The sequence below is a fragment of the Panthera onca genome, chromosome B1 (assembly GCF_046562875.1).
Source record: "Panthera onca isolate mPanOnc1 chromosome B1, mPanOnc1 haplotype 2, whole genome shotgun sequence".
NCBI classification, from domain to species: Eukaryota; Metazoa; Chordata; class Mammalia; order Carnivora; family Felidae; genus Panthera; species Panthera onca.
The window spans coordinates 37,419,117-37,445,507 of record NC_138342.1 but is presented as its reverse complement, the minus strand read 5'-3'; the positions used below and the strand labels follow the sequence as shown (position 1 = coordinate 37,445,507).

Here is a 26,391-nt window from a genome sequence, read left to right as displayed (position 1 = left end):
TTATTTTTGTTTGTTGCCATCATGCATTTGGGGAGATCTAAGTGAAAAGGCAATGATTCTACCTATAATTTCTTAGTCACTCCTTGGGGAATAAAAAATGCTCCCTTCTGCATATTTTGTTTGCACCTAGAAGAACATTATTTAACATAATTAAGCATACCTTAATTGAAATGTGATTGAAATGTATTAACAATAAAAATTAAACAAAAATAAATATAACATTTAAAATAAAATATGCTCCTTTAATTACAGGTAATGCAGTTACAATAACCTTAAGTGTTACAGATGGTCTTTAAATGACTAGTATGTCAGTATAATCTTCCAGTCACACACCTGGTAATAAAATTGTACCGTTTACTACAAACAATCTGAACTAAGAATGTCCTAGTATTATAGTGAAATAGCTAAAGATACCTGTTTTAGTACATGGTTCAGTAGTTAACTTCTGTGCTTTAAATGGGATAGCTGAAACACAGTTTAGAAGATCTTTCCATCACTGCCCCTGATGTTAGGTGCTGGTTTTAGGTTCAGGTCCTCGAGCAAACTGATTTCTGGTGACTCTAGCTCCCTAGCTCAGAGGCCAAGCTGCTGCTAAGTAAAGAACTAAGAAGGCTAATAGATATTTCCACAAGGCAATAAACTATGGTAGCTAAGAACTGGTGGGGTTTGGATAAAGAAACCACTGTTTAAATCCTAGCTCTGTCAATGACACTGGGAATGTGGGAGTCTGAGCTTCTTGCCCTGTAAGATAGGATGATAATAGTATCTGTATCTTGACTGTGTGTAGACTGAATGACGCGATGCCTATGGAGCTCAGTTCAGTGGCTGTCAAATATTAAACTCAATAAATGGTGGCTATTCTAATACTCATTTACATTATTGTAGTATCTGCAAAAATCTTAGTATAGCAAGGTCCTATCAGGGATACACTTAGAAGGCACACAACTCTAAACCATGAAAATCATCTGTTTGGTAGAGTGACCAGGGGAGAGAACTTAAGCTTATATTAAAAAATTTGAAAAATATATTTTATTACTTTAAGTAAAATTGCTTCCTAAAAAGAGCTTAAAGGAAGAAAATTAAATGTGTCCAAATTCTATGCCTACTAATAAAACACAAATATTACATAGTACACACATCGTGTATACTTCATGTCAGGTACCAACTTCTTTCTCCTGAAAGTAATGGTAGAACAGAACACTCTGTATTAGAAATTATATGTAAATGCTCTTCTAGTTTCAAATATACTGCCATTTTCCAAAATACTGTTACAGAATTTCATACTTCATCTGTTCTAATACAGCTAGAAGAGATAGGAAAGATATCTAAGGTTATATAAGAATGAAATCACAGGTAATTAACTTCTATACACAATTTTAATAAATCCTATCTTCTGTAGAATTACTTCATAATGTAATAACCTTAGTATAACATGTATCAATAGTCTTATCCCCAAAAGACATTTATGTCATTCAGTACATTCAAGGTAGAGGACAAAATTAAATCGCTAAATTATTTCTCTTACTGTAATACCATCTGCCCTCTCATTTGTTCATTAACTTGGTAAACATGGTAGTTAAAAGGACATATTTTAAAGCATGACAACCATTTACTGCCTGTGTGACTTCAACTAAATTAACTAAAGCTCAAATTTTCAATTATGAAATCTAGCAATTAATAATATTATTAATACTGCTGCTAATACCAAATACCCATCATTTTGCACCAAATGCATTTTAATTATAAAATTAAGACAGTTCCTACCCTTAATTTTAATTTAGATGTGTATATAAATTGTCTAGTTCCAAATATTTATAAAAATTTTAACAAAAACTAAACAGCACATGTCCAGCTAGTATGCTATTTGACTTCAATAACTCCTATAAATCTAAATTTATCCAGCTAACAATAAATTGATAAGGTGATTTTGAGAATATCTTGGGGTTGAACTAGAGAGAATCTTAAGTATGGGGACTTTCAGTGTAAGAAAAATACTCATGGGGCATCAGGGGGGCTGAGTCAGTTAAGCGTCCAACTCTTGATTTCAGCTCAGGTTATGATCTCAGTTTGGTTCGTGAGATGGGGCCCCCTGAAGCTCTGCCCCAACAATAAGGATCCTGCTCAGGATTTTCTCCTTCCCTTTCTCTCTGTCCCTTCCCTGCTCATGTGTGCTTGCTCTCTCAAAATAAACTTTAAAAAAATATGCGTGAAAACAAAATAGTTAAGATTCACTAAGTACATACTATTGTGTCATACACTCTTCTGAATATTCTAAGCATACTATCTGATATGATCTTCCCAACAACCTATGGAGGTAAATAATAGTATAATCCTGATTTTACTAAAGAGTAAACAGAGATTAAGTAACAATCTACCTTGCCAGTGAGTGGTGGAACAGAAGTTTGAAACCAGACAATATGGCTTCAGAATCCAAGCTCTTATCCATCTACTACTTCCTTTTCAAAGAAAAGCTAATAGGTTATTTTTGTTTATTTTTGAGGGGGCGGGGGTGGGGAATGAGTGGGGAAGGGGCAGAGAGAGAAAGAGAATCCCAAGCAGGTTTTGAGTTGCTAGCACAGAGCCCGATGTGGGGCTCGAACTCACAAACCATGGGATCATGACCTGAACCGAAATCAAGAGTAGGACACTTAACCGACTGAGTTACCCAGGTGCCCCTGCTAATAGGTTATTTAAACCCAAAAACCCTGAAAGCAACAAGCAAGTTTTATAATTTTCACTCTGTTGTCAACATATACAGCTACTAAGAAAAAAGATACACAAATTTTAATTTATGAAAATTCATTATATTTTTTTTTCCAGCAATTACTTATCAGATTGTGTCTTTAGAACTTTTATAAAGGCATCTCTTGGAACTTCAATGTTGCCAACTTTCCTCAGTTTTTTCTTTCCTTCTGCTTGTCTCTTCAAAAGTTTCATTTTTCGGGTAATATCACCACCATACTGAAAAATATTTTTAAAAATTTGAAGTCCAACAAATTACTCCATAGAAAATTAATCATACAATTACATACAGACATCAACACAATTACAATAACCTTACAATTATTACCCATGAGATACACATCTGCAGTTACCTTTCTAATCCTTTCATAGATCTCAATTTAACATCTTCTCAAAGAATGATAAAGGCTTTATTTATATTTTGGATGAGATGAAACTCACCAATGAAATCTAGTACTATGTTATGCATGTCAAAGAAGAATTATCAATCCTCTTACTGATTCAAGTCTTGAAATTTTGCATCATTTATCTATAGTCCAATAAACTCACATAGGCACAAATGTGCCAGTCCTTATGCTAAGGATTTAGAAAAGGCATTTACTGGTTAATTCTCATAACTGAGTTAAGAAAACGTTTTAACAGAAAAGACACCTCAACAAAGCAATGTAAGAGAGGTGGATTTCAAACTGCCGTACTCTTCCCACAGTCATTGTCTTCAAAATCTCTCCTTGGAAATTAGGTCAATAATGTTATCCTGATCTTAACTGTTACAAAATACTATCTTACACAGTACTTAATATAAGGAAATTTTTATAAATAAGATGGAATAAGAATGTTATCAAAATCAATATGTTAGTCAACCTGAGATTTACCTATTTAAAAAAAACTAGGGGACCCTGTGTGGCTTAGTCGGTTAAGCGTGCAACTTCGGCTCAGGTCATGATCTCATGGTTGGTGGGGTTGAGCCCCATGTTTAGCTCTGGGCTGAAAGCTCAGAGCCTGGAGCCTGCTTCAAATTTTGTCTCCTTCTCTCTCTGCCCCTCCCCTGCTCACACTCTTTCTCTCAAAAATAAACATTAAAAAAAAAAACCAAAAACCTAGAGATGAAATAAAAAGTTATTGTAAAAACAATGGAAACCAATATATTTATACTGCTTTTGACTTTAAACCCATAAAATAGATCTATTATTCAAAGTAGAATACAGGTAGATACGTACACATTTTGCCAAAACATTTTTCCTATAGGCTTTCACACTGTAAAAGAAGAAATTTTATATAAGAATTACATAATTTCATTACACTCTTTAAAAGTACTTTATTTTCAAAAACAATCTCTCCTTTACCAAAGATTTAAATGATCATGTTATATGTAAGTAAAATTAGCTCAAATGCTCTTGTATCTATTTGGGTGTATTTGACATAAAATAGAAAATGAATTCAGCATGAACATCAACATAAATTTTATTAAAAATAAAAAAAGGTCAAGGCTTGTGTGTATTCTTGATTAGGCCAAATTCAAGCCTTAATTATATGACCTTAATTATAAGAATTATACAAAGTAATTTCTGGCTCAACCTAAAACTACTACTAAGCACTACTACCAAAAAATTTAAAAATGGTTATCATCACATCACTAACTCTACCAAATGTGGGTTAAGAGTGACTAGGAATATAAAGAATATATTATTTTTATAAAACTCTTTTCTGGGAAAAGTAAATAATTTTAATATATCCACTCAAGCAGTTATAAACTAATCTTTCTATAGTGCTTCTAAAAGGATAAGAATTAAGAAATTTCTACAGCATTTGGTAGAAGACAGGAAATTTGAAAAAAGCTCCATTTATATATATTCGTAGGATATAAAAATCTATTTTTTTCCTTTAAGGTATTCTACTTCAACACACTTATGTTAGAATTATTTGATATTTTAAATTGCACTTTCCAGGATGTTCCCTGGTTATCAATTCCTGACCAATCTCCGGGTATTCACGAAACTCAAAACAATTAACTAAAGCTAAATTGCGTTAGGAAAGAAAAATTTGTTACAAATACAGGCATAAAATTTATCCAAAGACTATATAAAAACGGTGGTTGTCACTTCACCACTACTGACACATGCAAGTTTGGGTTTAAACTACAACTGAATAGCAATTTCCAGCTAAGGAAAGACTTCTGATTTCCCAGAAGTCAAGGAAAGAAATATGCTACCAGATAGTTCTTGCACTTACTGTTACTAGTAGAACAGCTTATTCCATGTCCCAATTTATAGATCACATATCATAAAAAAGACCAGTTTCCTACATAAATTAGCCTATTTTCCATGTCTACTGAATCACATAATCAACCTACAATGCAAAGCTTAATACATTAGCATTCTTCTCTCATCTTTCTGATTTATAATTCTGCTAACTCTGAGGAAGTAATATTAAGTGCTTTAAGTAAAAATCATAATTTAATTTTGTCTTTTGGAAGAATATCTCCAACAATTCTTTTTTTTCAAAACTTCTTCAAAAGTTTCAGTTGCTAGTAGCTTATACACTATTCCTAACTCAGGAAATTCAGTAATCATTCAGTAAAATGAATGGAAATAAAGCAATTCATCAAACCAATGTCCATTATGTTAATAATTATACATAATATAGCTTAAAATGTTAAATTTAAGTAAATCATTATAACAGTCATCACTTAATTAAATGGAATTAAAAACCAGTTTAGTATTTCCCCGAGTAGGAATAAAGCTTAGGCCAATGAGAAGTTAAATTTTTCAGTATTATTTCATTCTTAAGTCATATCATTTCTAACCATTTATCATTTCTAAAACAGGGAACAAAAATGAATTTCAACTCACGTTTCTCTTGCAATGATTTTACTTCCAACAGCAGCTTGAATTGCTATCTCAAACAGTTGCCTAGGAAGAGAATCCTTCAGACGTTCACATATGGCTTTGCCAACAGAGTGTGCTTTGTCTCTGAGAGAGAAAATGCAACTATTTACACATCCTAAATACAAACATTTAAAGTAGCTTTCTAGGGGTGCCTGGGTGGCTCAGTAGGTTAAGGGTCCAGTGTCAGCTCAAGTCACGATCTCGTGGTTCACGGGTTCAAGCCCTGAGCCCTGAATCGGGTTTTGCGCGGACAGTGTGGATCCTGCTTCAGATTCTTTGTCTCCCTCTCTCTCTGTCCCTCCCCTGTTTGTGCAAGCTCTCTGCCCCTCCCCAGCTCATGCTCGCTCTCTCAAAACTAAAAATAATAACAAAGTAGCTTTCTAGCCTATATGTATAATAAACATGAAGGTGATTTCTTTCTTTTTTTTTTGGATTAATCCATTTCTTGTTTTAAGTAGACTCCATGCCCAGTGTGGAGACCAATACGGGGCTTGAACTCACAACCTGAGCTGATGTGATCAAGAGTTAAGAGACTGACCTTGGGGCACCTGGGTGTCTCAGTCGGTTGAGCTTCCAACTTTGGCTCAGGTCATGATCTTGCGGTTCACAAGTTTGAGCCCCACATTGGGCTCTGGCCTGACAGCTCAGAGCTTGGAGCCTGCTTCAAATTCTCTGTCTCCCTCTCTCTGTCCCTCCCCTGCTTGCACTCTCTCTCTCAAAAAAATAAAAATAAATAAAAATAAAAAAGAGAGAGACTGAGCCACCCAGGTGCCCAATAAAGGTGATTTCTTCAGGAGGTTCAAATGGAACTCATCTGTCATAAACATCGCTTCTCTCTGAATGATAGGACTTCTCTGATTGCAAAAATAACATGACCTATTACAGAAAATCTAGAAAAACATACATAAAAACCATTCCCCTCACCCATAGAAAACCAATGTTAAACATTTTAGAATCTCTGTGTTAAACATATATCCGTCCAGCTATTTTTCTGCATACATATTATATTTGTTATTTTACAGTTTGGAACATAATGTATATATGTTTGGCTTTTTATTTAGTAGGCATTTTTTTCACTTAACAGTACTCCGCAATATAGTTTTAGAATGGTTTAACATAACATGATTATTAAACAAGTGCTCCATTATTTTTATCAATCTATTTGTTCAATGTGTAAGGTATTTCATTTTTCATTATTAAAAATTTTTTATGAAGATAAAAACTTGTTCTCAATTTTAAACCTATCATGAAGTTTAAAAATCATTTATTTTGTCCTATTTTGGTAAGGAAAACATTTCTTTCCATGACATTATCCTTTTTTACTATAATTCTCTTCTTTCATATTTAATAGTTTGGAAAAAAGAAGCATGGAAAAAGAATGGAAGGAGAAACTAGTACAAGAAAATTTAATGAATTACTCTTAAGTTTTCAAAATGTCATTGTCAAATAAAAATGATCAATAATTTAAAAACATGTCAAAAGTGGTTACTTTCACATTCCATGAATGCTAATTTCTATTCAACTTACTTGTGAACAATAGTTACCAGCTCCTCTACAATATTTCCGTTCAGCAGAATATCCATTTTTACAAGTTCTGCAGTCTGGTAGCCTGCATCTTCATAATCAAAACTATGAAGGAAAAATATCCAAGTGGTAGATAAATGTTATACTTCCCAACAGATTATTTCTCTTTGCAAAATATCTTTTTTCTTCCCCTATCCTCCACCCAACTATCAAAATATTAAACATACATTTCACATAAACAGATCTAAATGACCAGAGTGAGAAACAAACTCCCTCATCTTTTCACATTTATGAAATGAGAGGCAAAAGCAAGGGGAACATGCTTTATGGGGGAAAGGAAAATAAATTGGTAAGCCAGTCTAGGAAAATGGGACAATGAAGGCAAATGTCACATTCTTCCCAATGTTTCCTCCCAACAGCTGCTTGCTGGCTGTAGACAATAGAATATATTAATTCTCAGAATTTCACTAAGTTTGGGTTTCTGTTTAGTTTTCTGTTGCCAGTAAAATCAATGTTATGGCTTTGATAAAGAGTCGTCATAAATAAGACTTTTGGACTTCATATATTGCTATTCAGTTTGAATCTGCTTTTTTAGGGATGAAATGAATTAATACATATAAAGCATTTGAATAGTACCTAATACAAAAAAAACAAAAAAAACAAAAAAACAAAAAAAACCAAGCTATTTAAATTTTTTTTTTTTTTTTTTTTAACGTTTATTTATTTTTGAGACAGAGAGACAGAGCATGAACAGGGGAGGAGCAGAGAGAGATGGAGACACAGAATCTGAAACAGGCTCCAGGCTGTTAGCACAGAGCCCGACGCGGGGCTCGAACCCACGGACCGTGAGATCATGACCTGAGCCGAAGTCGGATGCTTAACCGACCAAGCCACCCAGGCGCCCCCAAGCTACTTAGAACAGAGCCTAGCTTAGCACATAGAAGCACTTGGTTAGCATCAGCTGTTTACTATTAAACAATATGGTCAAAGCTTATCACGCCAATTAAAACACAGTTAACTTACAAAACTGAGGTCCAATGAGAAAGAAAACTTTAATTATGCTTGCATGTCTTTTCAGTTATGGATAAGAACGTGGATAGTCTTAAACTGTCTTAACTGGAAAACGAACTCATGCCTAGAGTTGCAAATGTTTGGTTTCTAAAGCTTTTAGCAGGAAGGTGACAAGTTGATACTCATACTCTCTAAAACCAGATTATTATCAAGTTTTGCTAAATCCTTTTTCTTCAACAAACATTATTAAGCATTTATTATATACCATCATAAGGACTATGCAGAACACAAACAGAGGTAAGAAGACCTAGACATAGTCCCTAGATATCACCCGTTTACAACTTTAAAAATGTTCTGTGCTCCAAAAATTTACAATTTCTTCACTCATTTTTTCAAAAGAAGCCATTATACAAATGTCTGTATTTCTAAGCCAGCCCAATGGAAACCTAACCTCTATTCAAAATATTCATTCAAGCGTACCACTGGAATGAAGGAAACACATTCAGAATTCCAAAAGGCTACTTGGGGTTTGAGGGCAAACAGGTCTATCAAAGTAAGTGTCAGAAGCGGCTTCAATATAGTCTTTATATAAGAAAGGAATTTCCTCTTCTGACCCAGCTGCAGAAGATTCTTGCCACTTGGTTTAAGAGAAATTGTTCCTAATCTCAATCCATGAGAAGCCGATAACCTAGGCTATGATGGATTTTTTTTTAAGTAAGGAATTGACTGCATATAAAAAAGATACATTTTGAACATAAGAATTACCTCAATTCTGGAAGCTGGCATTATTTTATTTTTACGTAGTTCAAAATTAAACATGTTCTCTCATTTAATCTGAAATTTAAGTTTCTAAACTAAAAGATTTTAAGATCACTTAATTCACACAGTGGTATCCAAATGCAAACTACAATTGACAGGCTTTTGTTTAAAATGTTATTTATAACCACTTAGCTTAGTGATCTTTTAATTACGGCAATTGTTTAATAACATGCTGCCTCAATTCATTTTAGTTTAAATCCCATTGCCACTTACTTAAGTTCTTGTCTGAAAGAAGACAAAGAAAAATATTGGGTGACAAAGCAGAAAAAAATAATTTCTCAATACAAACGCACACAAAGAATACTCCTTTGTATCAAGGGTTATAATGACTTTTTCATTAAAAAGCTCCTTTCATAAAGCTAAATTTCCAGGTCACTGTAGCATGTTTCTTTGAGTACTGTAATTTTTCTTTGAATGTGTTTTTTACAGATGTGAATATTCATTTTCCCTTCTACTCCCCCAGCATATTCTATATTTTCTTTGTATTCCAATATATTTATATTCCAGTAATTTATATATTTATAATTAAGTTAAATATATTAATTTATTTTATATTTAAATAATTTATAATTTAAATAATTAAACTTATATTAAATTAAATATATACAAATTAAATGTATATATATTTATAAAAATATATTTATATTCCAGTAATTTAAGATTTCAGGATACTCAGGGCATCTAGAGTTATTTACCCCAATATAAACTATTCCCAAAATGCTATGCATTGAGTTGTTACTTAGTATTAAATCTTCCTTCACTTCTAGAGGGCTGTTCCTCCATGTACTCCTGGGGATGAGACCATGGTTTTCATAATGTGGATCACTTATTCCAGGGAAGAACAAGTTATTAAAGTGTTCACAGATACAAGGGCACACCAACCATTTTTTACAGACTAAATATGTACTTCTGTTTTCCAAATGTATAGAGGTGCTCTTAGGATTACATAACTACAAATACATATTAAATGTGCCACTGAGATCACAGTGGCTTTTTTTTTTAATGTTTTATTTATTTTTGAGAGAGAGAAACTGAGTATGAGCAGGGGAGGGGCAGAGAGAGAATGAAACACAGAATCTAAAGCAGGCTCCAGGCTCCGAGCTGTCAGCAAAGAGCCCGACACGGGGCTCAAATTTACGAACCTCATGACCTGAGCCAAAGTTGGACGCTTAACTGAGCCACCCAGGCACTCCATCATAGTAGCTTCTTGAAATTACATATAATTCTAAGGGACTGGGGGAGTACACTCTTTTTATCAAGGGGATACTACAATATTTTTTTTTCCTAAAAGCAGGGTAATAGCTTGATGAATCAAAGGAACTCATTCTTCCATAAGCAAATTATGAGTACTCCCTAACACTTACAAGGTTGCTCCAAGACTTTCTATCCTTAGAGTGGTTTCTCAACTATCCTCAAGAGAGCAGAGATTATTAAATAAATAGAGTATTAGAATACTCATGCTGGTCAATATTTCAAACGAATTGTCCAGGTATCTCAATTTCTCATTAAATTTTTACCTAGCATATCCAGAAGACAGAGACTTCAAAGAATCATAAAAATCCACCACAATTTCATTCAAAGGGAAAAGATATTTAAGCATAACTCTATTTTGATCAATAAATATCATATTCTTCTGAACTGCTCTTCGAGCCTAAAAAAGAAAAAAAATGTGTTTAATGATAACCTATTTAAATGGTTTAAAATGAATACAGAAAGAGGTTGATTACTAATTTAAAAATTTCCTTACAAATCCTAATAAAGAGTGGCAAAATGAAGGAATATTTCTTTAATGGTCTACTAGAATTCTGAAAACAATACTTATAATACAGAGGACTATTTTGTATATAACATATTTATTACTAAAGCTTTTAATCCTTTGTCTTTATCTAAGAATTTTATCTTTTTAAAATTACATAGTATGCAAAAATAAACGAAATGTAATTATAGATAAAGTAAAAGTTCTAATTTCTTGGTTTACAAATAAAAAAACTTAGGCCCAAAGAAATTAAGTGACTGACCAAAGTTTTCTAATTTGTGAATACAGAATTAAAGTGCAAGTCCACTAGTAATCATTTTAGAATTCTTTCCAATACAGGTCAGAGTATTTCAATAGGTTTGTTTTGAGGACTGTGATTTGTGGATTAAGTCATTTATTACAATGTGGCAAAAACTTGAGTCAGAAGTCTCAAATATTATAGTTATCCTTCAAACTATCCTCAATTTCAAGTATAAAAAGGCTAAATTATTCTTTTAGCTAGTCAGTATAAATAAGCATCAAGTTTGTTTCCTTTGCTAAACTATCAACTCAGTAAATTAAGACAGATGATCAAAATTGCAATTCTATTTTCTCTTACTTAAAAATCAAACTGATTTTAAAAGTATAGATATCTATACACCTCTCTCTTTATATATACACATGTAGATAAGACCTTTGTGAAAATTTCTTATAAATTCAATGTGCTCTGCAGAAGGAAATCTTTCAAAACCTGAGCAGGAACCAGTTAGGGAGGACTAAATTTACTTTTATATTAAATTGTATTACATTTATACCTGGCAAAGCATCATTACTTTCCCAGTATATTCATCTGGTGTGATAATGGTACCCAAAACAACTGGCTCCAAATATTCTGTTACTTTTGATTTTTCAGGGAATTGTGCAGGATTGATGATTGTAATTTCCTTTTCTCTGTATTCCTAAAAATAAGAAAACCACCAATAGCTAAGCAAGATCTTAATAATTACATTTTAAAATTTTCAATTTTTACAGTATATGTTAGCATTTATTTTGTTATTGCACTTGTTGAATAAAAACAAAATAATTCCTCAAGGTTAGACTATTACCTTAACATGCTTTATATTTTAAAACTATCGAATTATAACCACTTAGTAACAATTTTTCATAAGTAATATATTGTGTTCGACATTTACTAAATACATCTCATGTACCACTTAGAAATAGTATGATGTAAAAGTACATTTTAATCTGCCCATTATAAGGCATTAGCTTCCTAAGTTAATTTTGTTGGAAGATATTTACAGATGCCAATGTTAAAATTTGTTTAGAATGAATATATTACCACTTAGATGGAATACAGTATTGTCTCTATCATTAACCTGAAATCTAAAATTTCCTACAGCCAGATAGCAATAAATGCTTCACTTTTCATAAGATAAACTACTTATGACCAAAATTATATTCTTCATTTTTGTGCTAGATTTTGAACAGTATTTAAATTACTAATTCTACTTTTTACTCTCAGTAACAGGCTAATATTGACAATATACAGATTTTTATCAGGTTAAGAAAAATACTGCATGGATTAGTTAAGCGGCTTCTTTATCATTAGTCATAAGGTAAGTCAATTTTTAATGTCTACTAATCAAGAAATAGCTCACATAATAGCTACTCAGCTAATGGTGTACTAAAAAGTTTCTCTTGCATTCCGCATACACATACACACACACACACACACACACACACACACACACACACACACACACGTATTTAGTTTTCCCATGTATGCTGGTTCACAACAGTACCTTTATCAATTTTGCTGATGAAAGAACAGCTTTATATGGAACAGTAGGGGTTGTCAAAATTACAGAAGCATTATATTCTTGTTCTAGTCGCTGGTTGAAAACTTCCATGTGCAAAAGTCCAAGAAATCCCAACCTGGGGGAGAAAAAGCCAAGCTCCAAATATCTGTCTCAGGGGTCTAGTTCCTTTGATGAACATAGTCTTACTTTGTGGAGGAAGGGTAGAATCAAAAGTCATTCAAGCAATTCACATCATAATTAAATGCTGTTATTAAATAGGACTCAAAATTTCCATTGGGATTCTATTTAAAATTGCTATAAAACTTACCCACAGGACATGAATACAGGGTGAAATAGGCAGATGGTTGTTTTAGTTAGCTTTACACTAACAAGAACTTATCCTCAGTAATCAAATGTACAGGAGCAATAAACCACTTAAACTTCATTTTTCAATAAAAATCTGACACTACGGTGTAATAGAATCTTACCTCCAGCCAGCACCTAAGGCAAGGCTACTATCTCGATGAACCGTCACACTGGAATCATTTATAGTCAGTTTTTCTATAGCACTCTTCAGATTATTATATTCAGATTGGTCTATAGGGTACATTCCTGAGGACACAATGATTTCTAATTATCACATGTGAAAATAGGCCTAAAAGCTAAATATACAATGCTTCCAAGATCAAAATTAATCATTTACCTTTTAAATTACTTCCCTATATTTCACTGACCACAAGAACTGGCATGCTAAAAAAACTGTTAAGTTACATTGGCTTTAAATATCTTTAAGTTTCAAAGCCTTATGAATTTACAACTGGATTCACACTCCAAGTGATGTTTTTATGTGTTTGCACAAATATAATTAAAATAAAGAAGAACCATGAAAATTAAACCTATTATAAGAAAAATATATTTCAAGAAACAAAAGTTGAAGACATTCCACAGCTACAAATGAAACTCCATTAGTAGATAAAAAAACAAGTAAAAATAAAAACTACACCAAATCCTTAATTCTTCAGGGCAGATAATCTATTAAAACCAAAGATATGATTGACTTTGCCTAAAAGTGGGCATAAACAAACTTCCTACTTCCCAGTGCAAGATCCTAAATGGAGAAAACCAAACGCTAGATACCCAGCATAGAGTAACTTAATGACGTTCAATGAGGTGTTTCTTTTTCAAACGTCTGTAATACCACACAGTAGTAAAAGGTTGTGAAGTTATACACAGGAGGGGTAACACTATCCCCACTATCCACTATCTACACTAGCACTGTACAATATATTTTTTTTAAGTTTATTTATTCTGAGGTGGGGAAGGGGCAGACAGAGAAGGAGACAGAATCCCAAGCAGGCTCTACACTCAGCATGAAGCCTGATAAGGGGCTTGATCTCATAAACAACGAAATCAGGACGTGAGTGGACATCAAGAGTCAGATGCTCAACCAACTGAGCCACCTAAGCACCCTCAGCACTGTACAGTATTAAAGAAAGTCCAACTAACAGGAAGGCACTCAGTAAATGTCCACTGATAATTAGTGATAAAAACATCCTAATTAGAAAAATATTCCAGGGGCTCATGGATGGTTCAGTTAGTTAAGCATCCCACTGTTGATTTTGGCTCAGGTCATGATCTCCCAGTTTGCGAGTCCAAGCCCCGTGTCAGACTCAGCACTGGCAGGCAAAGCCTCACTCTCCCTCACTCTCTGACCCTCCCCTACTCATGTTCTCTCTCTCTCCCACTGCCACCAGCAAAAAGTAAATAAATACACTTAAAAAAAAAAAAAAAGAGAGAAATATTCCAAATGTAATGACTTACTCTCTAGGAAAACAAGGAGATTCATATTACTATGCTCTTTAATACATCAGATAGCTTATTTCTTAAGCGCTTGTATTTTCTAGGTTCTAAAAGTTTAGGAAATGATTTCCTACATAAAGTTTCACTACACATATGAAATTAACTAATACACATGAATAGCACACAAAAAATCTAAAAGAAGCAGAGAATTCTAGTTTAGCTGTTATTTAAAATGAGTATTTCTAGTAATTTTTATTTCAGTTTACACAACAAATTGGCCCTCATCCTTTGAATTTGTGAGCTCCTCACCTGCAAATACCATTGGTTTCGCTGATTTAAACCCAGGCAAGGGCTCCACTTGTTGTTTATGTAAATACAATGTATCTCCTATTTGTGCTTCAGTGACATCTTTCATCCCAGCAATCAGATAGCCCACCTGTCCTGCATATCTAAATAAAATTATTATATGGAAATATTGACTGCTTTAGTGTTTCAAATGCAAACTCATAATTAGCTCTACCTTTCCAGGAAATTATTACACTTTCCAAACAAAACCTTATCTAATTCAAAGTAAGTATTACATATCACAATTCTCAATGCTAAGGATTGCCAGCAAAAGAACATACCATGCTTTACAATCCATTATCAAGGACCTCTGCAACACAACAAGTCTATGGTCTTCTTCATGACTCTGCCCACCTTTGCAAATTAAACAGCTTCTAAAATATAATGTAAACACAGTAAAACTAAGTGCAAAAACACCAAATGTTTCCTATAGTGTAAAACACTATTTTATTAGTGAATTGTGTCACAAATGTACTTAAAAAAAAAAAAAAAAAAAAAGATTTTTAACCAAGCAGAAAAATGTGAACTCTTAAACAAATCTGACGTCAGTTTGACGTTCCTCTTATAGGAAAAGAGCAGATCCCAAAATTTCAGAGTTTTTACCTTAGTTCTAGTTCTTTTTTTTTTTTTTTAAGCAAATTTCCTACATGATAACAAACTAATTCACATTTAGGATAAAGTACCAAAATCTTTAGTGAAGATACAGTAATAGTCAGTTATGATCTATATGATGTAACTGAGACCTCAATTTGAGTAAAATTAAAATAGATTTTATGACTAGGGGGGTTCTGGGTGGCTCAGTCAGCTGAGTGTCCGACTTTGGCTCAGGTCATTATCTCATGGCTCGGGGGTTCGAGTTCTGTGTCTGGCTCTGTCTGAGTCTGACAACTCAGAACCTGAAGCCTGCTCCCAATTCTGTCTCCCTCACTCTCTGCCCTTCCCCCGCTCATGTCCTGTCTTGCTCTCTCTCTCAAAAATAAATAAACATTAAAAAGAAACTTAAGGGGCGCCTGGGTGGCTCAGTAGGTTAAGCATCCAACTTCAGCTCAGGTCATGATCTCACAGCTCGTGAGTTCGAGCCCTGCGTCGGGCTCTGTGCTGACAGCTCGGAGCCTGGAGCCTGCTTTGGATTCTGTGTCTCCCTCTCTCTCTCTACCCCTCCTCCGCTCATGCTCTGTCTCTCTCTATCTCAAAAATAAATAAACATTAAAAAAAAAACTTAAAAAGAATAAAAATAAAATAGATTTTATGACTCAATTAAAAAATGTAACGAGCAAAATAGTGCTAGTTTTAGACATACAAGATTAAACGATCAAGTGTGACTATATACCCACTTGATTTACTACCTTAATTTTTACAGATGAGGAAACAAAGACCTTAGAATGCTCCAAGTATGTACCAGGTGATTTATCCCATCAGTACCCAGAATACTGATGGAGTAGGCAGGCAAATATTTGTAAGTGAACTCAGAATTCAGTTTTTCGCTAATCCCCACATGCCATGGATCCCAATCAAAGTTTTACCATGAATTCCATACTAAAGAAAAGAATTACCAAATTTTCTTCACTACTTTTATGTTGAAAAATCTAATTATAAAAAATTAAGTATCAAAACTAATACCCAGTATAATGTGGATATATATGGGTGACAGAACCATCTCTTTCACTGTCTCATCAAATATATCAATATAGGACCCAATGTGCACTAGGATCATAAAATTTGTCACAACTAGTCAAAAGGAATAAAAATACATCAAATTTATACTGTCCTTCACACATGAAATTGCAAAAGCATTTAATATTTAATTGCATTTAATGGTAAGTTTTTTGTTTTTTGTTTTGTCTGAGTTATGAAATTGGGACTAAGGATATCAATCTAAGAAAGGCAGAGATAGAAACACATACAAATGTATTTTAATTACTATTGTAGATTACTTACAGTTTATGTGCTGGCTGCTCATTAGGATTCAGAACTCCTACTTCATTAACTTCATGTATCTTTTTAGTATGTGCAGATACAATTTTATCTCCTTTGGAAACCACTCCATCAAATAACGCTACATTGGCTATCACGCCCCTATACTGGTCAAAGGTGGAGTCAAATACCAAAGCTCTCAGGGGGTTTTTGCGATGTACTTTGGGACTATTAAAAATAAGGAAAAACACACACACATAACAAATTTAAAATCTTAATAAAATGTCTATTTTCAACTCAAATATTATGCTTAATTTACTCTTATACCTGAGAAAGGCTGATAACTGTCAAGATAAAAACATCTTCCCATAAATTACAATGCCTATTTTTAAATCAGTTTTAATTCAACCTTAAGTTTTAAATGAATGACTGTTTTAAAATGATTTATGAGGGGATGCCTGGTGGGCTCAGTTGGTTAAGTGCCTGACCCTTGAGTTCAGCTCAGGTCATGATATCACAGTTAGTGGGGCTCATGGGATTGAGCCCTAAGTCAGGCTCACAGCATGAAACATGCTTGGGATTCTCTATCCTTCTTTTTCTGCCCTTCCCCAGCTGGCATGCACCCTCTCTCTCAAAATAAATAAATATTTCTAAAAAAATAGGGGCACCTAGGTGGTTTAGTCGGTTAAGCGTCCAACTTTGGCGCAGGTCAAGATCTCACAGCTCAGGAGTTCGAGCCCCAGGTCGGGCTCTGTGCTGAAAGCTCAGAGCCTGGGGCCTGCTTTGGATTCTGTGTCTCCCTCTCTCTCTGTTCCTCCCGTTTGTGCTTCTCAAAAATAAGTAAACATTAAAAAAATGGTAATAAAATTAAATAAATAATAAATAAATAAATAACTTATCCTCTCCAACCACAAGAATGGGCTAATCTAAAATAACACATCAGGGGGCACCTGGGTGGCTCAGTCGGTTAAGCGTCCGACTTCGGCTCAGGTCATGATCTCGCGGTCCGGAGATCGAGCCCTGCGTCGGCCTCTGTGCTGACCACTCAGAGCCTGGAGCCTGTTTCAGATTCTGTGTCTCCCTCTCTCTCTGACCCTCCCCCGTTCATGCTCTGTCTCTGTCTCAAAAATAAATAAACGTTAAAAAAAAAAAAATTTAAAAGAACACATCAGACTGACAGTCTTTATACCATTAAAGACAAACAAACTATAGAAAAATAGCAAAATACTTACGGAGGTATTCTTTCAATGACTGCCTGAAGAACTCTTTCAACATTTGTTCCAAGTTTAGCAGAAATCTAAATTTAAAAAAATAAGCATTTAAATACTATTTTTCTACCTGGTGACTGAGTTTTATGATCAGAAAAAAGAAAGAATTCTAACAGTTATCAATTTAAAGAAAGTAGTAAAAGGAAGCACAAAACTTATACTATACGTCAAGTGTCCTTCCATTACAGTTGGGTGACTCTATAGTTCTTTAATTAAATTACAAAAGCATTCTATTATGGTATTGAAAGAACAGTGGTCTAAGAGTTTTAAAAAATCTGAGTAGTTATGACTGTATGGAATGCATGACTTTGACCAATACGTATTTCTTTGAGCTGCAAGTTCCTCATCTAATAAATGATTATTTATATTTTTCCTAAATCTCAAGATTGTCATGTGAAGAGAATAAACAATATATGTGGATGATAAGTATGGCATTCCACCTAAAACACCACAATTTGTTAAACGAATATCCATGACAACACCTGTCTTATTCAATTATTTACTATGCTTACTTCTTTCTTTACTTATTAAATGACTGTCTCCCCAAGGAGAATGTAAATACAATGAGACATTTTTCTCAGAGAGATGCTATGATGCAGAGTAACTTAGGGAGGCCTCTGTGATGAACTGAGACAGGGGTCTTGTCTATTCTGCTCACTGCTGTGCTCCTAGCTGACACCTACCAAATAAGTACCTGAATAAATTTTGTAAAGATGCATTAAAATCAGAATAGTTAATTACACTTTAATAAAACATAACCCAAGTTATGAAACCATAGTTCCAGGACTGCTTTATGAGGTCCCTCTTTATAATAAAAAACATTAAATTCTGTGTATGTGTATCTGTCTCTAAGGAAAAAAAAAAAATACTGCTTTTCAGTTATTACAATGTTGTATGTAATCAACCACTGTGTTAAGGTTAAATAGATAAAAAACAGTTATCACCTGAAATATGCCTTTTCAAAAATCAAACAAGACTGAAAGTGGAAGCTAAACATTACATTGTTGCACTAACATAGTTACTACACAAGCACTAGCACAGCACAGTTTGGTTGTGGCTATTCAACACTTAAATCATCATTTGAAAATGAAAATTCAAATTGAAACTAGTATTAACTTGGGGCACCTGGGTGGCTCAGTCAGTTAAGCATACAACTTCTGGTTTCAGTTCAGGTCATGATCTCACTGTTGGGGAGACAGAGCCCCAAGTTGGGCTCCACAGAGCATGAAGCCTGCTTGAGATTCTCTGTCTCTCTCTGCCTCTCCCCGACTTGTAACACATACAAATGTCTTAAAATTGGTTTGAACCTGCTCGTCAAAGGAAGTATTTCCATAGGGACAAAATGGCTAACAAGAAATACTACTGCAATCAATTGCAGAAGGCCTACATTTTAGTCCTGGCACATTAGCTCTCTAGATCTTACTCTTAAGAATGGAATAAAATCTTTGAGCCTTAGTTCTTTCAACTGTATCTCAAGTGGGACGCCTGGGTGGCTCAGTCGGTTAAGCATCTGACTTTGGCTCAGGTGACGATCTCACAGCTTGTGAGTTAGAGCCCCACACTGGGCACTGTGCTATCAGCTCAGAGCCTGAAGCCTGCTTCAGATTGTCTCCCTCTCTCTCTCTGCCCCTCCCCGCCAAAAAATAAACATTAAAAAAACATTCTTACAACTGTATCACAAGAAAATTCCTATCTGTCATAACCATGTAACAAGGATTTCTGGGAGGATCAAATGAAATATGAAGAACTTTGTAAAACTATGAAAACTTTATATAATGATGGACTCTCAAATACTATGAAATTTCACTAGGCCAATACCTGAGATTTTTAAAAGTATAACTATGTCTTCACAAAAAAAAAGGGGGGGGGGGTATCTTACCTTAATGCATTCATCACTTGGAATATCAAACACTTTTTCAATTTGTTTTTCAACCCTTTCAGGATCAGCATTCTTCAGATCAATCTTTAAAAAAAAAATCATTATGCCTTACTTAATGCAGTAAAAATAAAATGTATTACATATTAATAGTATTTGGAAATAGTTAAAAGCATACTTATAAGCTAATTGATCCCTCTATTTTTCTTTTCAAAAAGGTTAAAATAACCTAGATACAGGCAATACAATTTTAACAAGTATAGCCATTGAAAAACCAAGGGCAGATAGCAGAGCGTGCAAAAAATTTAGGCAGCTGGCAACTCAAGGCAGGAGAAGTGTTCAGTAACAATTTGTCAACCAAACTGTAAACTGACTTTATAAGTTAGATATAACTTATGACAACAAACTGTCTTACCTGTAAGGCAACTTTGCCTCTTTTAAATTTAACTCCAATATCAAAAAATTCAACTAAATGCAATGTAGATTTTTAAATTAAGATTCTTTATTAGTTTTAAAACATAAAAGTTAAAGTTTAACAACAGTGCTCAGTTTAGCACTTGTTATGTTTCATGTATTACATTATTTCCCCGAAGATTATAAGTGCCTTTTCTTTTCCTATCCATGCTTTATTTTTTTTATATTTATTTTTGACAGAGACAGCATGTGTCAAGGAGAGTCAAAAAGAGGGGTAAACACAGAATCCAAAGTAGGCTCTAGGCTCTGAGCTGTCAGCACAGAGCCCGACAGAGGGCTCAAACTCACAAACCATGAGATCATGACCTGAGTGGAAGTGGGAAACTTAACTGACTGAGCCACCCAGGCACCCTTCCTATCTATGCTTTAGTGTAACAGACATATTTTGGCTGCCCTGCCTGTATTCCTTTCCTGCAGAAATAGCCCTCAATCCCTCCATGTAATTCAGGGAGACTGTCTTCTAAACTACATGTAAGGATACAGGAATTTGAGTTGCCAATTCTATTGTGTGCAAATTCAAAGAAGTAAATCCTACCAATATATTTAATATAGAGTTCAAGATCCCTCATATAAAAATAGTATACCAAATAATCAAACACTAAATTTACTTTTAGAAGGTAAAATAGTAAACAGCATTGTTGTCTCATTAGAATTACCTTGTTTATAACTGGAATTACCGATAGCTGTGCTTCAAAGGCAAGAAAGAAGTTTGCTACAGTTTGGGCTTGAATACCCTAGAAATATCAAGACACAAGATACTGATATGACCACCTACCAACTATCATAAAACTTGTAATATAATACCATCCCACACATTTTCCCCAAAAGCAGAGGTATAAACTATGGTATCTATACTTCCATGCATCTGGATGATTCCTTGTGAAAATTCCTTTCAGGAAACGTTTATTGGAGGACACTGTTCGGACTAGGGACAAAAATGTGAAACATGAACCCTAAAAGCTTACCAAAGAACACATTCATGCAGTTCAGTTTATAAAACCTAGTACTATACATATAAGGTAAATACCTTCGGGTTTAGAATGAAAAGTTTATGAGAAGCTGAAATACATCAAAAGCTTACTTTAAATAGTATATCACAACTCTTACATCATCACTCAATATGTTTTTGTTTATCTTTATACCACAAAAGAACTTAGTAATGTTATTGGCATGTTTCTTTAAACCTAACATTTCCCAAATTATTACCTTAAAATTATCCAAAATGACTTCTAAAATAAATTCATTTTCAAGGTTTGCTAAAAATTAGTATTAAAACCCCAAATTAAGAACTACTATAAACTGAGTTTTTGGAAGGATAAATCTCTTAACAGTTCTGATCAGCATAAAATGTTTAAAATACGGACTAGTCCATTCCAGACTGCTTTAGTGCAATAAAACTTCAAATTAACAGGACCAAAGCATAGGATTTTGGTTAACTAATACAATAAATCGTATTTTCAAGCATAAAAATTCTACTTCCAAAATATATTTTAAGGAAAATCTCTTGAACAACCAAGGAGCACGTCACACCACATAGGATTAAAAGTACCTACCTCATTTGCATCAACCACAAGTAAAACACCCTGGCATGCAGAGAGGGACCTGGATACTTCATAACTAAAATCCACATGGCCCTGAGGAACAAAAATTATTGATACTTCTGAAGTTAGCCGTAATTATTTTTTTATGCCAAACCTACTGACTCCTCTTGATAGAAAGTTAATAGGTTTCTTTTTTTAGTGGATGCTTGTGAAACAAGTTACTCAAACATAAGAATACTGAGGAAATAAGTGTTTATTTAATGTTCAGTTCAAAAATTGATCAAGGATTTGTTTGCACTCTTAATACAAGGCTGACTTTAGTAATAAAAACAAAGTTATTTCTCAACTTACCGGTGTATCAATGAGATTTAAAAGGTACTGCTTTCCTTCCCAATTATAGAAAAGAGATGCTGTCTGTGCTTTAACAGTGATTCCTCTTTCTCGCTCCACTTGCAATTTGTCAAGAACCTGCTTATTATTTTTTGTTTTATCAATTGTGCCTATAAATAGAAATAGTTATTGACACTTCTAAGAGCTTTTAAAAAGACACAATACTAGATACAAAATTAAACCAATTGGGGCACCTGGGTGGCTTAGTCAGTTAAATATCCAACTCTTCATTTCAGCTCAGGTCATGATCTCACAGTTTGTGAATCCCCACTTGGGATTCTCTCTCTCCCTCTCTCTGCCCCTCCCCTGCTCAAGCTCTTTCTTTCTTTCAAAACAAATAAACACTAAAAGTTTTTTTTTAATAAAAATTAAATTAAAATAAAACTTCAAAAAGCATGGTAAAAATAATGATTAATCACTCATGGCCATTTATAAAATGAAAATACCTGTTAGTTCCAGGAGCCTGTCAGCTAAAGTACTTTTGCCATGATCCACATGTGCAATGATACTGAAATTTCTAATATTTTCAACAGAGAATCTAGACATGTCAATTTTTTCCTAGAAAGAAGAGAGAAATGAAACATTTATGAGCATACATTTTGCATGATAGGAAACAAACATACTAATTCAAAAATGTTCCTTTTGTCTTCTTTGAACAATTTCATTTATAACATTTATATTATTCCTCTGACAATAAAGAGATATACAGCTAAACTCTTATTACAAACAATTGATTAAAATAGCACTCATCAAATACATGAGTTTCACTGTTAAGGTGATAACTTAGCTAATTAAGAGTCCCTTATAAATATTCCCACCACTGAGAAAATGATTTTCATGAATGAAGAACCCAAGACACCTAGAGCTCCTGAAAAAGCTTAGAGCAAGCACCTTGTCTAACAAAACCTCTTGAGGCCAAAAACAAAAATATACAAACAAAAGCTACAGAAATGTTTTAAGGAGAAAAAAAAGGAAATTCTTTGCCCCCGTAATACATTTAACCAGCAATCATATCTAGTTAAAAACCTGTGCTCCTAATATTCAAAAGTTTTATATTTTTGTTGTTGTTGTTTGACAACTTATTTGGACAGAGAAAAAAGTTTTAACATCCGCAAAAAAATCTCAAAAAACAAACAATAAAAACTCTTATCACTTAAAATTTAAAAACATTTTAGAATGTGACTCCTGAGTTTTAGTTGCATACATCATCTTTAATGCTTTAGGAAGACTCACTGCAACCTGCTAAAAGTGGGTATACGAGTAGAGTATGTCTGGTTTTTTGTACCCTAAATATTTTATTTTTCCAATCAAATCTGTATTTCATAACCAGCATTAAAAATAGGAAAATTACAATGAAATCCACAATACTCGTGACCTTTATAAATGTTCTAATACAAAGCAGACAATGAAGGTGCAACTTACATGTGAAAGAAATTCTAAGAAAAAACTAACCCTAATTTTTTTGCCCAGTGGATTCCTCCTCCCCCTCATCTTTCAATTGGCATTCAATTAAAAAGATATACAGGACCATACCACTTTTAAGAACTTGAAATTGCAACATAAATTCATTTTACATTCCCCAGGCATTTTAGAAAGGGGCAATTAATCACATTTAAGTCTTATTTTTTCCAATTACTCATAACTTGTATCCAGTTACTCTACTTCTCTGCCTACACTGTATCTCTTCATAGTTATCAACCAGTGCCTTCTCCACCACAAGAACAAAGGCTCAGAAAACAAGTTTGTTTGGGGTCACATAAAATAAACAATGGTTACCCACATTACAAACTAGGAAAGTCAGAACGTGACTTGTCCAAGGTCACATTGGGGAGTGGTGGAGGATTCAGAACCCAGAGCGCACCTTGAGCTCTCAGCTTTGCCGCCTTTAAAGAATCACAACCTGCGTCCACAGGTAGTTTAGGAAGCCCTTCACGAGTCCAAGTCCGCCAGGAGCGCCCTCCCAAGTTTTAAAACAGAGTTAATTAGAGCCGAACGGCGGTCACCTTGCGCTCAGCCGAGGTGTAGAGCCTGTCCCAAGCCCTGAACTCGGCAGGGGCCCCACGGGTCGGCGTGGGAAGAGGCTCCAGGCGTCCCCGCTGTGCGGTCCCTGCGGCCCACACTGCCAGCGCGCGGCCGTGCGACCAGCCCCGACCCACAAGAGTCCACATCCCTTCGCGTGACGGAGGCGTCAGGTCTGCACCTCGAGACAGTTCTGCGCCATCGCCGGTAGCGCGATTTCCTACAAGATGCCCCCGGCTAAGATCCGGCGAAAAAGACCTAAACCGTTTCACACCGGCGGAGAAGAAAAGCTGCCGAGGACAACTCCGCCCAACTACTGACTCCGGTGCGACACAGGGGACGCAGCGCCGCTGTTCGGCGCCTGCACGTCGCCCGACGTCGTGACGCCGGCGTGCCTCCGCGCGGGGCTGTAAAGGAGTCACGTGAGGGGAAGCGCTCTCCAGCAGTGTCAGTCTGGAGCTCGAAACAGCGTTGACATTTAGCTTCCTATCAAATGGCAAATAATATTGCAACTGTTTTTGAAAGTCTAAAAGTCGAAATAGAGTTCCCGTGTTGTTAGTGATATTGCTAATATTTTAGTGCACCTGTAAGGACATGGGTGGTAAAATTGATTGCAATAATGTATCCTGGGAAAGTTTGGGACAGGAGAGAAAGTGAAAAAAAGTTACACACTGAACTCCCAGAAGTCTCCATCATCTTCAGGTTACGATGTCAACAAATACTGACCTTGCAGACCTCTGGCTAAGTAAGGTGGGTGGTAATGATCAGAGATAATGAGACCAGTGTCTGTCCCCCACTATCACCTTTGAGCTTTTTTGGACTATCTAGTGTTCGATACAGAGGAATGGTAAGAGCAGCTGTGTTGAGTTCACCATTGTATTTGTTCTAGTTTGTTCTTGGACTCCTATTAATTAACCAAAACAGTACTTGTTACAACACTAATTACTACTGTCACCTTTGTTAGAGAATAAACTTTACAGGTACGTTGAAGTACAATGAACATGATAATTCGTGGTACTTTACAGAAATCAGTGTTGCCCAAACAGCAGTAATTTGAATATTATTCTCATCGATTTCACCATATCTTTATACTCCTTTTATATACTTAATATGTTTCTTTAAATCAAATTACCTTTGATACTTAATTTATTTTAAAAGAAAAATTTGTATCCTTACTATAAATAGAAAAAGAATGACCTGTCATAAATTAAAACAGTAAAAATAAGTGTAATTAATTTTTAAAAAATGTGATTCAATGCTAACATCTTACCTGTGAAAGGCTCTGAATCTCTCTTGATTGAAAACATGGATTAGCAGGCATTACAGAAGAATTTAGAAACATAGCACTAAACAAAGATTTTTCTCCTTGACTCAATTAGCGGTATTGAAATAAAATTGGAAGAATTTTCTCTGTATGATTCAGTGTTCTGGATGCCATGTCTGTCTCACCTAAAGTCATCTTGGTACCTCCATTAGTCCCACATTCTGGGAACACTGCAATATCTTATGGGGTTGATGCTACATTCCCAAACCCACGGATGTGTATTCATTAGAAAAATACTCACTGAGCATTTGTTGTGTCAGGTACTGGACTTGATATGGGAACTCAAAGAAATTAAGCAAACTGTCTGAAATCACATAATAGGTAAAATGGAAAAATCTGTATTTGAAACCAGAGCTCATCCCTCTGCAATATCTTTGACAGCACAAGTTTATTTCGTTTTCAATCTGGGAGAAAGGGAAGGTTGAGTCAATAAAGTTTCAAAGTGGAGGTATATTATCCTCTGAGCCTGGAAGGATAAAAAGTTTTACTATAGTTTAACCAAGCAGAGGGATTGTGGACAGCGTAATTGTACCCACTATGTTCCCAGTACTACTCTACACAACTTTGTTTTTATCAACTTGTTTAAGCCTTACAGGGCCCTGGAATGCTGGTATTCTTGTGACTATTTTTTACAGACATCTGAGAAAAATGTGGCTTTTTAAGAAACTTCCCACAGTTACACAGTTAGTGATGAAGTGGGCTGTGACCCCAAACAGTCTAACTCCAGAGTCTGCACCCTTAACCATTCCATTGAAGTCTGTTGAGCAAGGGAAAATAAGTAAAAACATATGAACTATCGAATTCATGGTCGGTAGAGGGAAATGGGCAAGACTTGGGACAGTGGCATTTTGAGGCAAGGACTTCTGAAGAACTCACATAATTAAAATCTGACATAAATCAAGAATCCTCTCCCCCATGAATA

At 34.7% G+C, this 26,391-nt stretch overlaps 1 protein-coding gene across 6 annotated transcripts; it reads right to left on the bottom strand.

Annotated features, from left to right (window-relative positions):
* Positions 1–228: 228 nt before the first annotated feature.
* GUF1 (GTP binding elongation factor GUF1) lies at positions 229–24,499 on the bottom strand. 6 transcript variants are annotated; one of them, XM_060655134.3, is made up of 17 exons: positions 24,130–24,499; positions 22,573–22,684; positions 22,088–22,236; positions 21,749–21,829; positions 20,852–20,929; positions 19,725–19,808; positions 17,810–17,874; positions 16,602–16,805; positions 14,628–14,767; positions 13,007–13,130; positions 12,522–12,654; positions 11,532–11,675; positions 10,499–10,632; positions 7,155–7,256; positions 5,592–5,711; positions 3,960–3,996; positions 229–2,961 (listed from the first exon to the last, which is right to left on the bottom strand). In XM_060655134.3, the coding sequence occupies exons 1-17, from the start codon at positions 24,292–24,294 to the stop codon at positions 2,824–2,826; spliced, it is 2,010 nt and encodes a 669-aa protein (XP_060511117.3). In that variant the 5' UTR covers positions 24,295–24,499; the 3' UTR covers positions 229–2,823. The 6 variants fall into 6 exon arrangements, 5 of the variants coding, with proteins under 5 accessions (XP_060511117.3, XP_060511115.3, XP_078302276.2 ...); XM_060655132.3 differs by lacking the exon at positions 24,130–24,499 and adding an exon at positions 23,988–24,119; XM_078446150.2 differs by lacking the exon at positions 24,130–24,499 and adding an exon at positions 23,907–23,930.
* Between the last annotated feature and the right edge of the window lie 1,892 nt (positions 24,500–26,391).

Bases quoted from the DNA above. Each gene is read 5' to 3' on its own strand.
- GUF1 (XM_060655134.3), bottom strand. From the start codon at position 24,294: ATGTGGACTCTTGTGGGTCGGGGCTGGTCGCACGGCCGCGCGCTGGCA. The intron at 14,768-16,601 runs GTAAGTAATCTA...AATTTTATTTAG, and splicing joins GAGCAGCCAGCACATAAACT to ATATGCAGGACAGGTGGGCT. The intron at 12,655-13,006 runs GTAAGATTCTAT...TTTCTCCCCCAG, and splicing joins GCCTTAGGTGCTGGCTGGAG to GTTGGGATTTCTTGGACTTT.